At 53.3% G+C, this 16,393-nt stretch overlaps 1 protein-coding gene across 1 annotated transcript in view; it reads right to left on the reverse strand.

Moving 5' to 3' along the window:
* RNF213 (ring finger protein 213) overlaps positions 1-15,552 on the reverse strand; it is a 132,684-nt gene extending 117,132 nt beyond the window's left edge. Inside the window, exons 1-3 of the mRNA XM_030828168.1 lie at positions 15,475-15,552; positions 12,554-12,669; positions 3,017-3,180 (exon numbers count right to left, since the gene is read on the reverse strand). Coding sequence (XP_030684028.1) covers positions 3,017-3,180; positions 12,554-12,650 — 261 coding nt within the window. The 5' untranslated portion in view covers positions 12,651-12,669; positions 15,475-15,552. The remainder of the gene's footprint in view (positions 1-3,016; positions 3,181-12,553; positions 12,670-15,474) is intronic.
* Positions 15,553-16,393: the final 841 nt, after the last annotated feature.

Raw genomic sequence — 16,393 nt, forward strand, 5'->3', positions numbered from 1 at the left:
CTGCTGGGATGACAGGTGTGAGCCACCACACCTGGCCTAGGATAATTTTATGCTTAACTTTTGGATCAACTGCCTTGCTGCTTCCTTAGTGGCTGCAGCGTTTAACATTCCCACCAACGCTGTACAACACTTCCAATTTCTCCACATTCTCATCAACATTTCTTATTTTCTTTCCTTCCTTCCTTCTCTCTCTCTTTTTTTGAGGCAGGATCTCACAGTCACCCAGTGAGCCACTGCGCCCGGCCTCTTTTATTGTTCTCTTCTTCGTGTTGGTTTTCTCTTGTTCAAGATTCCCTAGAAAATGTCTTCATTCTTTTCACATCTTCAGTGTCAACTCTACATTTTACAAATTCAAGCAGATTTCCACTAGTAAAAAATTTTAAAACATTAAAAAATAAATAAATAAAAAATAGGGCGGGCATGGTGGCTCACGCCTGTAATCCCAGCACTTTGGGAGGCTGAGGTGGGCAGATCACCTGAAGTCAGGAGTTCAAGACCAGCCTGACCAACATGGAGAAACCCCGTCTCTACTAAAAATACAAAATTAGTCAGGCATGGTGGTGCATGCCTGTAATCCCAGCTAGTTGGGAGGCTGAGGCAGGAGAATCGCTTGAACCCGGGAGGTGGAGGTTGCTGTGAGCCGAGATCACACCATTGCACCCTAGTTTGGCAACAGGAGCGAAACTCTGTCTCAAAAATAAATAAATAAATAAAACAAAAAATAAGTAAATAAACAAATAAAGTTTATGTTCCTTTGGCTTGTTGCCAATTAGTGGTTTGATAAAGATTTCCTTAAACACCTACAGCCAAAACATGGAAAAAAATAAAAAAAAAACTGGCCAGGCATAGTGGCTCACGCCTGTAATCCCAGCATTCTGGGAGGCTGAGGCGGGTGGATCACAAGGTCAGGAGATCGAGACCATCCTGGCTAACACAGTGAAACCCCATCTCTACTAAAAATACAAAAAATTAGGCAGGCATGGTGGCGGGTGCCTGTAGTCCCAGCTACTCGGGAGGCTGAAGTAGAAGAATAACTTGAACCTGGGAGGCAAAGGTTGCAGTTGAGCTGCAATGGCGCCACTGCATTCCAGCCTGGGCGACACAGCGAGACTCCATCTCAAAAAAAAAAGAAAAAAAGAAAAAGAAAAAATAATACTCTCTCAGTCTCTGTAGACTGGCCCTGAGTTGGGGCACTCCTCCCACACTCAGCCTGCCTTCCTTCCAGCCTGCGCTGAGGTCTTCTCAGGTCTTTTTCGAGCACGTCCTGCTCGAGCATTTGTGTGACTTTCTAGATTCCTCATTATTCACGGAAACTTTTCAAAATTTTATTCCCCCAAGTAACTCAATTCTTAGCTTTTCCTCTGTCTTTGGACGGGTTTATTGTTTGCCCAGATGGCAAAGGGTTTATTCATTTGCCTTCAATGTTTTCAAGGAACACCATCCACATTGCCACTTTTCCACTCTGGCGGAGTTCCAAATTAGGGATGAAAAGGCAGTTATCCAAACTTTCTGCATCCAATGTGGTCCAGGCTTGGGGGTGGGCTTGGCTGCTCTGGAAGGGATTACTCTCCAAGGGAATGACACAAGCACACACACACCCCACTCCCACACACCCCAACATACACACACATCCCACTCACCCCACTCACACACTCCCAACACACACATCCAACACACACACACCCCACTCACACATCCAACACACACACACCCCACTCACACATACCACTCACCCCACTCACACACCCCCAACACACATCCCATTCACACCACTCACACACCCCCCAACACATACCCCACTCACACCCCACACTCACCCCACTCAACCCCACAGACCATAACACTGCAGCTGCATCACTTCCCACCACAGCCCAGCCATGGAGTGCCACCTACAAGGAACGACAGACAGAAAGCCAGCCCCAGTGCAGACACAGAAAGACAGCTTCCCCTTCTCCGTGTCCAGCAAGAAACCCGGGAGCTGACACTGCCCTCTGGGTCTTCCCAGGCCGCGCTAGAGCCCAGGAGCCCTTCTCTTCCAACCATTCTCCTTGAACTTGTCCAGGACGCTCCCCTCGAAAGCCTCGCCTACTGCTCCAACTGGGAATCTTACCAAGGATGCATTCTCTTGGTGTCTAACGCTTAAGGGGCTGTTCGAGGCCAGAGGGAGCCAAAAGGTGGCTCAACCACACCCTTCCAAGACGGGCAACGTGCCAGCCAGCACATTTCCAGAGCACCCACCCCACACCCAAAGCTTCAAAGCCCCTCTGGGCATGCACCCTCAATGCAGAGGCCTACAGAAGCACGAGACACGCACCCAGTGGACGCTCAGGTCCCTGCCCCGAAGCTGCAAGGCACCTCTGAGCTTGCACCCTCAATGCAAAGAGACCCACAGAAGCTTGGGACACAGATACACACGGCAGAAGCTCAGGCCCCACCCCCAGCCACAGCTTCTGGGAGACACACGCATATTGGGTCTGGTAAAAAGACAAGGAAGGTGGAGGCCGGGCGCAGTGGCTCATGGGCACAGTAGCCTCCCAGCACTTTGGGAGGCTGAGGTGGGTGGATCTCCTGAGGTCAGGAGTTTGAGACCAACCTGACCAACATGGTGAAACCCCGTCTCTACTAAATACAAAAAATTAGCTGGTCGTGGTGGTGCAGGCCTGTAGTCGCAGCTACTTGGGAGGCTGAGGCAGGAGAATCGCTTGAAACCAGGAGGTGGAGGCTGCAGTGAGCCGAGATCGCACCACTGCACTCCAGCCTGGGCAACAAGAGCGAAACTGTCTCAAAAAAAAAAAGAAAAAGAAAAAGAAGGTGGAGGCCCCAGGGGGTCTGGAACCCACAGACTCCAGTCGGAGATCAATCAGGTGCAGAAGGGACAGCTCTGCTGCTGCCCTGTGGGCAGGTTCAATGGGCTGGGCCGTGGTGGCATTTTCGGGGGCCAGCTGGACAGCTGTGTAGTGAGATTATCCTTGGCAGAGTGAGCGGGGGGAGAGGGGAGCCGGGGCAGTGCACTCACTTCTTGGATGGTCGAGGAGGCATCAGAACAGGGCTCGTCGGGGTCTTCTTGCCAACTGTCTGAGCCCAGGGACAAGCACGGGTCCCCTTCCTCCTTCAGCTCCTGCCCACACTCCATTTCACCCTCCAGGGCTGACGCCATTGTGGAGTTCTTGTTCTCAGAATCTGTAACAGCAGATGAAGGAAGGGTCAAATCTCAGAGAGAAGCGAGTGAGTGTTTGGAAGGAAAAACAGATCCTCCCCACGAGTGCATGGAGAGATTCACCCTGTTCTCCCTCCGAGGTCCTGCATTGGGCCTGCTGATGTGAGCAGGGTAGGGGTTCTGCTCCAGGTGGGTAGGAGGGAACCAGGGACCCCAGTTTCAGCACAAGGGGTGAATCAGACAGAAAGACCACGCCGTCCTAGCATCCAGCCCCTTCCTCCCAATGTCCAGATGAGTGGATTCACCTGACTCTGTACTAGGATGTCAGCGCACCTCGGGCACCTCTAAAACAGAGCCTGTTATGCTTTCCTCCCCTACTGTAGACATTCCTCCTGTCTTCCCCAGGGTGGGCACTCTCCCAGCGGCGGCCCAGGGGTCTCCCACTGCTTCCCTTGTCCTGGCACTAAGGCATCTGCCCGCCCAGCTGCTCTGCCTCCAGATTCTCACCCATGCAGAGCTGCCATGCAGACAGCATGGAGCACCCGCTCTGCCAGCCCCACACTCACTCTAGCCTTCACTGTGATGTGGACGTGTTTTGTCCGTCCCCACCAAAACTCATGTTGATCCCCAGTATGCCAGTGCTGGGAGGCAGGGCTGGGGGGAGGTCTGTGGGTCATGAGGGCGAATCCCTCACGAATGGCTTGGTGCCGTTTGTGGTCATGGGTTCTCACTCTTGAGAGGCTGGTTTACTCCCCTTGGGAATGGATTAGCACCCGCCAGGTGGGTTGTTAGGAAGCCAAGATGCCCCATCAGGCTTCGTCTTTCACAGCTGTCAGCATCCCCGGTGGCCTACTCTGCCACGTGGCACAAAAGCCCTCACCAGAAGCCAGGGCCAGGCCCTGAACTTCTCAGTCTGCAGAACTGTGAGCTAAATAAACCTCTTTTCTCTACATTTTATTTTTGTTATTTTTTTATTTATTTTATTTTATTTTATTTTATTTTATTTTATTTTATTTTGAGATGGAGTCCTGCTCTGTCGCCCAGGCTGGAGTGCAGGGGCACAATCTCGGCTCACTGCAAGCTCCACCTCCTAGGTTCAAGCAATTCTCCTGCCTCAGCCTCCCAAGTAGCTGGGATTACAGGTGCCCACCACATCCAGCTAATTTTTGTGTTTTTAGTAGAGAAGGGGGTTTCAGCATCTTGGCCAGGATGGTCTTGAACTCCTGACCTCGTGATCCACCCATCTTGGCCTCTCAAAGTGCTGGGATTACAGGTGTGTGAGTCACCCCACCCAGCCTCTTTTCTTTTTCTTTCTTTTTTTTTTTTTTTTTTGAGATGGAGTCTCACTCTGTCACACCGGGCTGGAGTGCAGCGGTGCAAACTCGGCTCACTGCAACCTCCGCCTCCTGGGTTCAAGCGATTCTCCTGCCTCAGCCTCGGGAGTAGCTGGGATTACAGGCGCCCGCCACCACACCCGGCCTTTTCTTTTTCAATTACCCAGGCTCGGGTACTCTTATGGCAACAGAAAATGGACGAAAACACCCTTCAAGGAGTCCCTGTTTTCAATCCTGGGTCTGGACGACCCCACCTCTCCCTGATGCACACTCCAGATGGTGCCAGGCCAAGCCTGCTTTTCTGTACAGAACCTTCTCTCTGCCTGATCCCCACAGACCCTTCTCCAAGGCCCCAAGCCAGTCCCAGCTGCGCCCCTCTGGACACTTCATTCCCACGCCCGTTTCCAGCACCTGGTTTCGTCACTGCCCTCTCCTCCTCTGAGATCTGGAGGGCAGGGACCATACAGACCTTTTTCCCTTTGAGTACCCAGTGTTGGCGTAGCCAAGAGCTCAAGAATTCGTGAAGTTCCTTAGGAGGACTCAAAATTGATAACAAATCCTCTAAACGTCTACATACATAGACACACATGAAACATCACAGCCACAAGATAAGAGCTGGAGAAAGATCTGCAACAGGCGGCCCAAGGCCCCATCCTTTGAGAGCTGATATTTCACATACACCAGGGATTCTGAGCCTGCCCCTCCCACCAACCTCCCCTCCCACCAAGGGCGGGCCCTGACTAGCCTAATCCAATCAGGGCCTGATCTTTACCCTGGCACTAGTGATTGACTAAGGGAAGGGCCAACCAGCAAGAAGTATAGAAGCATCCATACTTCTAGACCCTTAACTGGAGTTTCTGCCACTCAGTGCATCCTGGAAAGACCATGAGGTGGTGCTGGGAAACCACTGTCTGTTCTCCTCCACCTGCAGACAAAGCTGGCAGTGGAGAAGGGCAGAGCTGTCAGGATCACAGAAATGGAGCAGAGCCCTGGTACACTTGCACCCCTCAAGCCTGGACTTGGGCAACGGTGGCCCAGCACGTTTCTCTTGCTGAGCAAGCCTAGGAGAGCTGGATTTCAGGCTGTGCCCAGTATAAATAGTCCCAACAACCACAAGGACCAACCAAAGCAAAACGAGCTTGCCTAAAGAAAGACAGGCCGCTCAAGGAAATACACATACAAGTGGTCTCTTAACTTCCAAAGAGATGCCTGCCACGCCCACTGATGAAGGAAATCAGAACGGAGCCCCCGCAGTGCCATTTCCACCCAACCACTAGCACAGATTGACAAGATCAATCATTCTGAATGCTGGAGAGAATCTGAGTAGAAATCTAGAAGGCAGAGACACTGCCAGTGAGTGGCCAGAGAAGCTTTGTGCAGGGGATTTGAAGAGATTTGCATTGTAAATGTGCCAGCCTGAAGCCAGCAGGCTAGTGGCTGGGAATCTGTCCTCCAGATGGCCAGCCTGGCTCAGAGGGCAAAGTCACCATGCAAGCGTGCAGCCCAGCAGCCTGTGTCGTGGCAAAACAGCGGGACAAGGGAAGCGCCTAGGACAGGCCTGTTGCTGAGTCAGGCCCTGCTGGGTGGGAGAGCCAGGGAGGCTGCTGAGGTCCGACCTCCACTAGAGGCCTCAGCCACTGTACATGAAAATAGCAAGGCATGGGTAGGGCATGAGCTGCCACTCACATTAACGTGTGTGTGTGCGCGCACACGTTCACGCAGAGGAGATGTCTAGAAGAGGACACACCAGTTTACAGTGTTGCTCTGGGGAATTTGACAGTCCTGGCCCAGGGTGAGGAAACTTCGTGCTATTTTATGTCCTCCTGTAACATGTGGGTCATTTGTCAACCAGCATTTACATTTTTATAATCATAAGTAGCTGGATTCAGAAATAAGAGACATACTTAACTAGCACTTCCTAAACAATGTACATGTTAACTCATTAAATACTCACAGGTACTTGTATAGAACAGGGTTATCCAGAGAGCAGAACTATAGGATATGTAGGTAGGTAGGTAGACAGGTAGATAGGTAGATACATGGATGGATGGACGGATGGATAAATAAGATGGGATAGATGAATGGACAGATACATAGATAGATACATTGATAGAACAGATGGATGGATGGATGGATGGATGGATGGATGAATAGACAGATAAGCTAGATGAGTAGACAGATGATAGATAGATAGATAGATAGATAGATAGATAGATAGATAGACAGACAGACAGATAGATAGATAAATAGATAAACAGATGGGATAGATGGACGGATAGATAGTATAGATGGATGGACAGATAGATGGATAGATGAATGGATGGATAGAAAGATAGGATGGATGGATGGATGGATAGAATAGATGGATGGATAGATAGATGAATGGATGGATGGATAGATAGATAAATAGATGATAGGATAGATGGATAGGTGGATAGACAGATAGGGTAGGTGGACAGATAGGGTAGATGGATGGATAGATGGTGTGATAGTTAATACCAGGTGTCAATTTGATTGGGTTGAAGGATGCCTAGATAGTTGGTAAAGTATTGTTCTGTGTGTGTCTGTGAGGGTGTTGTCAGAGGAGACTGACATTTGAGTCAATGCACTGGGAGAGGGAGACCCAACCTCAATGTGGGTGGGCACCATCCAGTCAGCTGCCAGGATGGCTAGAACAAAGCAGGCAGAAGGTGGGGTAAGCTGGCTCGCTGAGTCTTCTGGCTTTCATCTTCCTCCTATGCTGGATGCTTCCTCACGTTCCTCCTGCCCTTGGATATCAGACTCCAGGTTCTTTGTTCTTTGGAATCTTGGACTTACGCCAATGGTTTGCCAGGGGAATCTCGGGTCTTCGGCCGCAGACTGACGGCGGCACTGTCGGCTTCCCTGCTTTTGAGGCTTCTGGACTCAGACTGAGCAACTACTGGCTTCCTTCTTTCCCAGCTTGCAGATGGCCTAACATGGGACTTCACCTTGTGATTGTGTGAGCCAATTCTCCATAATACACTCCCTTTCTTACAGACATAGATCCTATTAGTTCTGTCCCTCTAGAGAACCCTAATACAGACTTATAGATAGATGGATAGATAGGATAGATAAGATGGATGGTTACATGGATGAATGGATGGATGGATAATTGATAGAAGACAGATGACAGATAGAAGACAGACAAACAGACAGACAGACAGACGGATGGATGGATGGATGGATGGATGGATGGATGGATGGACAAACAGATGGATGAGAGAGGACGTATTAGGAGAATTGGCTCACACGACTACAGAGGCTGAGAAGTCACCATTTGGTTAAGCTTACGATCATTCATTTTCATTCCCGAGATCCACCCATCTTCCACAAAGGCCAAATAGGGGAGGTGAATGGGAACCTCCACCCCTGCATCTTTGGAGTGCTTGGAGGTGGCACTAATCCCTGCAGTCCCTCCAGGGATGCAGTACTGCTTTTTTTTTTTTTTTTTTTTTTTTTTTTTTCTGAGACAGGGTCTCACTGTCGACCCAGGCTGGAGTGCAGTGGTGTGATCATGGCTCACTGCAGCGTTGACCTCCTGGGCTCCAGCAATCCTGCCATGCACGCCCATGCTCACCGTAGCACGATTCACAATAGCCAAGATACGGAATCCACCAACTATCCAACAATGGACGATGAAGAAAATGTGGTACGTATACACAATGGAATACTACTCGGCCTTAAAAAAGAATAAAACTGGCCAGGAGCAATGGTTCATGCCTATAGCCCAAGTACTTTGGGAGGCAGAGGCAGGGGGATCACTTGAGGTCAGCAATGCTTATAAGGAGAAACCCTGTCTCTAATAAAAAATACAAAATGAGCCAGACGTGGTGGCACACACCTGTAATCCCAGCTACTTGGGAGGCTGAGGCAGGAGAATCACTTGAAACCTGGGAGGCAGAGGTTGCAGTGAGCCAAGGACCAGCCACTGCACTCCAGCCTGGGAGACAGACCAAGACCCTGTTTCAAAAAAAAAAAAAGAAAAGAAAAGAAAAGTAAATCTGCTGTTGAGTAGAGCCACCTCCATCAATAGCCTTAGCCAGATCTTCTGGAGAACTTACTGCAGCTTCTCCAGCAGCGCTCGCTGCTTCGCCTTGCACTTTTATGTTATGGAGATGACTGCTTTCCTAAAACCTCATAAACCAATCTCTGCTAGCTTCAAGATCTTCTCTGCAGCTTCCTCAACTCTGTTAGCCTGTGTGGAATTGTGGCTACAGGAGAGTTAGGGCTTTACTGTGGATTCGGCTGCGGTTTAAAGGAATGTTGTGACTGGTTTGATCTCTCCAGACATCGCAAACTCTCTCCATATCAGCAATAAGGCTGTTTCACTCTCTAATCATTTGTGTGTTCACTGGAGTAGCCCTTTTTTTCTGTTCTGAGATGGAGTCTCGCTCTGTCGCCAGGCTGGAGTGCAGTGGTGTGATCTCGGCTCACTGCAACCTCCACCTCCTGGATTCAAGTGATTCTCTCCTGCCTCAGCCTCCCGAGTAGCTGGGACTACAGGTACACGCCACCACACCTAGCTAATTTTTGTATTTTTAGTAGACATAGGTTTTCACCATATTGGCCAGGATGGTCTCTTTTTTCTTTCTTTCTTTTTTTTTTTTTTTTTTTGAGACAGAGTCTCGCTGTTGTCACCCAGGCTGGAGTGCAGTGGCACAATCTCAGCTCACTGCCACCTCCATCTCCTGGGTTCAAGCAATTCTTCTGCCTCAGCCTCCCAAGAAGCTGGGATTACAGGCATGAGCCACCACACCCAGCTAATTTTTGCATTTTTAGTAGAGACGGGGTTTCACCACATTGGCCATGCGGCTCTCGAACTCCTGACCTCAAGTGATCCACTCACCTCAGCCTCCCAAAGTGCTGGGGGCACTTTTAATTTCTTTCAGAAACTTTTCCTTTGCATTTACAACTTGGCTAACCATTTGGTGCAAGAGGCCTAGCTATCAGCCTATCTCAGCTTTCAATACGCCTTCCTCAAGAAGCTTTATCATGTCTACCTCTTGATTTAAAGTGAGAGACATGAGGCCAGGTGCGGTGGGTGGCTCACACCTGTAATCCCAGCACTTTGAGAGGCCAAGGTGGGCAGATCACTTGAGGTCAGGAGTTTGAGACCAACCTGGCCAACATGGTGAAACGCCATCTCTACTAAAAATATAAAAAATAGCTGAGGGTGGTGCCTCACGCCTGTAATCCCTGCTACTTGGGAGGCTGAGGCAGGAACGTCGCTTGAACCTGGGAGGTGAAGGTTGCAGTGAGCTGAAATGGCACCACTGCACTCCAGCCTGGGTGACAGAGCAAGACTCTTGTCTCAAAACAATGAAATACAATTTTAAAAAATAAAGTGAGAGGCAAGAGACTCTTCTTTTCACTTGAGCACTGAGAGGCCACTGTAAGGCTTTTTTTTTTCTTTTCTTTTAAGACAGGGTCTCACTGTCACCCAGGCTGGAGTGCAGTGGGACCATCATGGCTTACTGCAGCCTCGACTTCCCAGGCTCAAGTGATCCTCCTGCTCTGGCTAATTCTTGTATTTTTTTTTTTTTTTTTTTTTTTTTTTTTGTAGAGATGGGGGCTCCACCATGTTGCCTAGGCTGCTCTCGAACTCCTGGGCTCAAGCGATCTACTCACCTCGGCCTCCCAAAGTGCTGGGATTACAGGCGTGAACCACCACGCCTAGCAAGGTGGGCCACCTTTTGACCCATGTTTCAGCCAACCAAACAAAGACTCAGAGGCCTTCCTAACTCCACCAGCTGCAACATGAAATGCATAATGTCTGCTAGTGGGCCCACACTACTAAACTCAACCTGATCCAACTTTATATCATTTGGAACTCAATGTCCCCAGCCTGGCCAGGGGCTTCCCATGTCCCCACCCCAACTTGAAAGATCCCATCCTTTGCCACCCAACGTCCTCACTTTTTTTTCTTTTAATACAGAGATGGAGTCTTTCTACATTGCCCAGGCTGGTCTCAAACTCCTAGGCTCAAGTGATCTTCACACCTCGGCCTGCAAACATGCTGGGGTTGTAGGTGTGAACCACGGCATCCGGCTTAAGTGCCCCCACTTTAACAGTAGACACTCTGCATGCCTGGGAGCTCAGCTTTCGTTTTCACTCAGCTAATCACATGAGAGCTGGTGCTCGATTTTCTGCAATTTCAATCCTGTGATTACAGGAGAGAAGATTCTGACCCAGGTCACACTAAGAAACTCTCAGATCATTTATGCAGAGCTACAGCCCAGACATCGAATCCCTGATTTCACCCTTTTCACCACTTTCTCAGTGACGCTGGGGGCAACCAGCCAGCATCACTGTATTTCTTGGTTTTCGATAAATGTTCAAAAGCATCATGTACAGAGTCACCAAATTCCTGGCCTCTTACAAGTGGTGAATTAGGACTCAAGTGCATTTACTTTGCATGCCTCTAGAAACAGTTCATGCTGCGCATTACCAGTGCTCTCTGCGCTATTATTAATAGAAGTGGAGCCCTTAGGCCGGGCACAGTGGCTCACGCCTATAATCCCAGCACTTTGCGAGGCCGAGGCAGGTGGATCACCTGACGTCAGGAGTTCAAAACCAGCCTGGCCAACATGGCGAAACCCCGTCTCTACTAAAAATACAAAAATTAGCCAGGGGTGGTGGTGGGTGCCAGTAGTCCCAGCTACTTGGAAGGCTGAGGCAAAAGAATCACTTGAACCTGGGAGGCAGAGGTTGCAGTGAGCCAAGATCGCACCACTGCACTCCACCCAGAGCAACAAGAGAAAAAAAAACTCCCTCTTAAAAAAAAAAAAAAAAAAGAAAGAACGTGGAAGGACTGGGGCTCACATACTTGAAGGACAACATCAGAGAGACCCCATGGCAAGCAGCTGGGCAAAGACTGAAAGACGGGAAGGAGGGAGGCAGGCCGCCCTCTGGGGAAGGGTGGTGCAAAGGCCCTGCGGTGGAAGCACACCTAGTGTATCCAGGAAGGGCCAGAAGGTGGTGGGCTCTGGGGGCAGGAGAGGGAGCCAAGAGGAATGGGGTGGGCAGCCATCTATGTAGAACCTTGTGGCCACCGTAAGGGCTCCTGCTTGTCCTGAGTTACAGCGGGGGCAGGGGTGGATTTTGTAAGGGGGTCTGTGGTTTGACTGTCTGCTGTGCTGAGCAGGAAGCAGGAAGGCAGCATGCAGGGCGGAGGCGGGGAGACCATCAGAGCCCTCTGCATGTGGGGCATGGAGGAAGGAGAGGGCCCCCAGGGTGATGGGTCCGACAGAAGCAGCTGGAAGAATGAGGTGCCCTCACCAGTGGAGGTGGGGCTGGACTTTGGACACAGAAAGGTTGAAGGTCTGGGGGCTGCTAGTTATAGGGTTGGTGTTTAAAACCCCGGAGGAGGGGAACCAGTCTGAGGCCCAGAAGCCAACAAAATTGAGGATGGACTCAAGATGGTCAGCAGGCAAGGCCCGCCTGACACTGCCCCGCTCCTGTCTCTCCACTGGCCTCCCGAGCCAGGGAGGTGCCTGGGCAAGTCCTGGGGCCCCCTCATGGCCCCTCACAAACTAACCCAGGCAGAGGTCTCAACCCCTGCAAAGCCTCGAACTCTGCTTCCCTGCAGCATCCTCTGACACCCTCTCCGAAGCCCTCAGCTCAGCCCGACACTTCTCGTTCCCAAGGGGAGGAGAACTGTGAGCTCTCTCTAGGAAATAAAACTGAAACTTTTCAAAAGCAGGAACCTCCAGCAAAGACCCCCACAAAACTTCTTGTTTTGTCCCCTCCCTGCCCTGGCCCTGCCCTCTCCTCCCACTGGGGTGGGGTCACTCAGGCCGGGCCTGAACGAGGGACGGAGGCATTGGGTGATGGTTTCCTGGCTTGACCTGTGTGGGAGACTAATCTATGCCACCCCAAAACAGACTCTGTGGTCACTTTTGAGATGGCTATTCAGAGCCACAGAGGACCTCGGCCCCACCGGGGCTGCCTGCTGCCCAGGGTTTCCATTTCCTGGAAGGGAGGTGAGACATCTCCAGGGGTCCCCACTGCCCCAGCCTCCACCAGCACCCCCGGGCCTCACCTGCTATGGGGGCTGCAGGAGGCAGCCTCTCTCCACACTGGCTGCAGAACCTGGGGGCTTCCTCCTTGGAGACATGCTGGCACGAAGGACACTCCATGGGTCCTGCTGGGACTGCCCTGCAGATCCAGAAACAAGAGCAGGAGTCGCCGGCAGCCAGCTATATACCACATCTCCTGTCACGTGACCACAGCTTCAGTTTCATTTTCCGGGAAAGTGAGATCACAGCAGCCCAGCTGGTCCCCTGGTTGATGGAAACCCAACAGGAGCACAGCCCAAGCCCAGCCCCTCCCGGCTCTCTGCCGGGAGCCCCCTTGGCTCTCAAGCTTTTGCAGTCTCTGCCCTGGTCCCTCACTCAGTCAGCCCAGAACCATCCCTGCTGCTGAGAACATGGGTTGGGCCGGGTGGGGATAGGGGATGCTCCAGGCAGGCGTGGGGCGGCCACGTGCTGTTCGGCAGGGTCCCACGGACTGCCCTGAGCAAGGCGCTCAGCCTGCTGATGCCTCACCCTCCTCATCCTCTTAAGGGGACTAGAGCACCTGCCCCGCAGGTGATGGGGCCTGAGCAGGCAGCCCAGGGCTACTGGGCTGGCAGTCAGATTCCTAGTAATGGGGGGAGGCTGCCGTCCACGAAGCGTCCCACTCTGCACTGACCACCTGCCCTCAGAACAGCCTCTGGGGTGGATGGCATCAAACCAAGGTGATGGTCACAGCCAGTCCAGACCAAGGCCAGGACTCAGGCCAGCACCCCTGGCCTCCAGGGTCACTTCTTGCATCCAGGGTGAGAGTGGAGATGGCGTTTGGGCTCTTGGCCACCTAACAGTGGAGGACCTGACTCTCTCCCTCCCCGGTAAGAAGCCTCAGGGCACACTGGCCCACCCTCCACCTTCTTCTGCGGGCTTCGAACCAAAGAACTCCACTGGGGCAGTGGCCGGAGCGGCAGCTGAGTGGTGCCTTCAGCAGCCAGGAGGACACTCAGGCTCCCTCCCTGCCCTGGCCCTGCCCTCTCCTCCCACTGGGGTGGGCTCACTCAGGCTGGGCCTGAACGAGGGACGGAGGCACCGGGTGGTGGTTCCCTGGCTTGACCTGTGTGGGAGACTAATCTATGCCACCCCAAAACAGACTCTGTGGTCAATTTTGAGATGGCTATTCAGAGCCACCACATACTCAGGAGCAGTTCTGGGAAGCTGTCCTTTTGTAAAAGGCTATACAGGAAATCCACATCACGAAACAGCGGAATGGAGCAGAAGGTCTCTCTGAGGCCCCATTATCTGCCTAGAGGGATCTACGAACGGTCCCAGGGACACACAAGAGGAGTGCCTGCGGCCTCACCAGTTCCTCTGAGAGCAGCTCTGAGATCACCTGAGTGATTATCTTCACAAGACAACCCCGCACACCTCCCCTCTCCAGCCCCAAGCCCCTGTCCCAGTGCCATAAAAACATCAATCATCTGTCTTCTGCAGTCTTCTCTTTGATGAGGTTCCCAATATGTGTATGGGACAATTTGCATCCCTTTTCTCCAGGTCTACTGCCCTTTTATTCCAGAGACTAAAATTGTCTCTCCTTCAGAGTAGAAGGAAAGTTTAAAACTCCCCTACCCCTGCCACAGCCGAGCCCTGACCCTCACTGTACCTCCTCCGCTCCACACTCTACCTGAAGCAACCACCAGTGGGCACTCCCTCCCTCAAACACCTTCAATGACTCCCCACCGCCCAGGCCTCTTTCTTTCCACCCGAAGTGTTTCCTTCTCCAGTGCTACACTGGGGAACCACAGACCAGAAAACTCGAAAAATCCTGCATAAAACTTTTTTTTTTTTTTTTGACAGTTTCACTCGTGACCCAGGCTGGAGTGCAGTGGGCAATCTCAGCTCACTGCAACCTCTGCCTCCCGGGTTCTAGCGATTCTCCCGCCTCAGTGTCCCAAGTAGGTGGAATTACAGGCATGCGCCACCACACCCGGCTAATTTTTTGTGTTTTTAGTAGAAATGGGGTTTCATGTTGGCCAGGCTGGTCTCGAACTCCTGACTTCAGGTGATCCGCCCGCCTTGGCCTCCCAAAGTTTTGGGATTACAGGCATTAGCCACCGCGCCCGGCCCCCTAAAGCATCTTATTGTTCCGTCTGCCCTAGGGGCCGAAAGACACAAGAGAGCGCCCCAGGCACCCAACACTGCTGCATTTAATCCGCTTCCTGTTTTTTCTCTGACATTTTTCCCCAAGCACAGACACTGCCACCCAAATCAAAGCCCATCCCCTAACCACAACAAAAGTCAACAAGGTGGGGGCAGGGAAGGGCCACCACCATGTCTGCACAGCTCCTTCCCCTCCCGCCCTGGACTCCCCCAGGGCCCGGCCCGTCGGCTTGCAGGCAGCCATCCGGGAGAAGTGCCCACCCTGGCCTTGGGTCCCGCGCTCGGGCGACTTCGCCAAGTCGGGAGGACGCTGCGCGGTGCGGTTCGGAAGGAGCGATGCCTCCCTCATAAAAGTTAGGAGTCTGTTTTTGCAACTTCACTTTTCCGTTGTTGCAATTCGTGCAGGAGCAGGATTCCCGGGCGGAGCTGCAGGCCCCGGTCCGGCTGTCACCTTCCACTACACCCCCCGTGCCCCGGCCACTTCCCGGGGGCAGCACTGCCGGGGCGCAAAGGCTCCTCCGTGCTCTGCGCTCCGGGGATGTCGCCGGGGTCCCAGGGGTGCCCGCTGCCCCGACCTCGGCCCCTCCCGCAGCCGAGGAACAGGGTCAGTGGGCGCGGCGGGCGGGGCTGGACCGGGCGCCCCGGCGGCGAAACCGAAACTTGGAGCCGGCAGGAAGAGGCGGCCGGGAGGGGCATCCGGACGCAGGCGCCGCTCCCCGGGACCCGGCCCGCCCGCGGGGCCCACTGCATCCTAGCCCGCTCCCCGCCCTGGGAGACTCTCCGCGCCCGCTCGCACCTGCGGCCCCCGAGCTCGCCTGCCGCGCGCTGTCGCCCCTCGGGTCACTGGGCCCTAGGCCCGCCCTGCCCGCCGCCGGACCCGCGCAGGCGTGTGCGGAATTCCCCGCCGGTGGCGCCTCCCAGTGACTCCGCGCCCCCAGCCCCCGGGAGGCGCCTCGGGCCGCTGCCCGCTGGGTACAGGCGCGGGAGGGGCCTCGGTTCCCGCCAGGCGTGGTCTCCCGGAAGCCCAGATCCCGGGCGGGCTCCAGCAGCCGAGTGGGGCGGGACAGGCGCGCCCCCTGCCCCGGCGCCCAGCACCTCGGACGGTGTCTGCGGCCGCGCAGAGCCGACGGCCAGCCTGGGAGCGGCCCAGAGGGCGCCCGGCGGGTGCAGTGGAGGTCGTCAGAGCGCCGTGTGGGGACCTTTGCAGATTAAGGGACCTCCGCGGCCCCGCGCAGAGCGCTCTGTCACTGATGATGGAGGGGCCACGGCGGCCCGCACCATCCCCCGTGCCTCAGTTTTCCCATCTGTGAGGCTCATGGTGTAACCAGGGACCTCCGTTTTAAAATCACCCACTTTGTTTTTCTTCCTTCTCCTCTCACCCCTTCATCTCGTCCCCCTGTGGACACTGCGCCCCTCTGCGCATTCCAGAGGGGATCCTCATCCTGAAACAATTTCCAGCTGAATCCTCCTGCTGGGGGGGGGTTGCCAACAATTAGTCCAACATCCTCGCCAGCCACCCCTCCTAATCGACAACTGCCCACAACAGCCATGGGAACAAGACACAGACCCTGCCCCTACCCCACTCCCCACGGTGCCCACGGCGAGTTTCCCTAGAACAACTCGATGGCAGCCTGGGCAACATAGAGAGACCCCATCTCTAGAAAAAAATCATTTTAAAAAATTAGCTGGGCGTGGTGGTGCACCTGAAGAGGCTG

The sequence above is a fragment of the Nomascus leucogenys genome, chromosome 14, assembly GCF_006542625.1.
Source record: "Nomascus leucogenys isolate Asia chromosome 14, Asia_NLE_v1, whole genome shotgun sequence".
In the NCBI taxonomy this organism is placed as follows: domain Eukaryota; kingdom Metazoa; phylum Chordata; class Mammalia; order Primates; family Hylobatidae; genus Nomascus; species Nomascus leucogenys.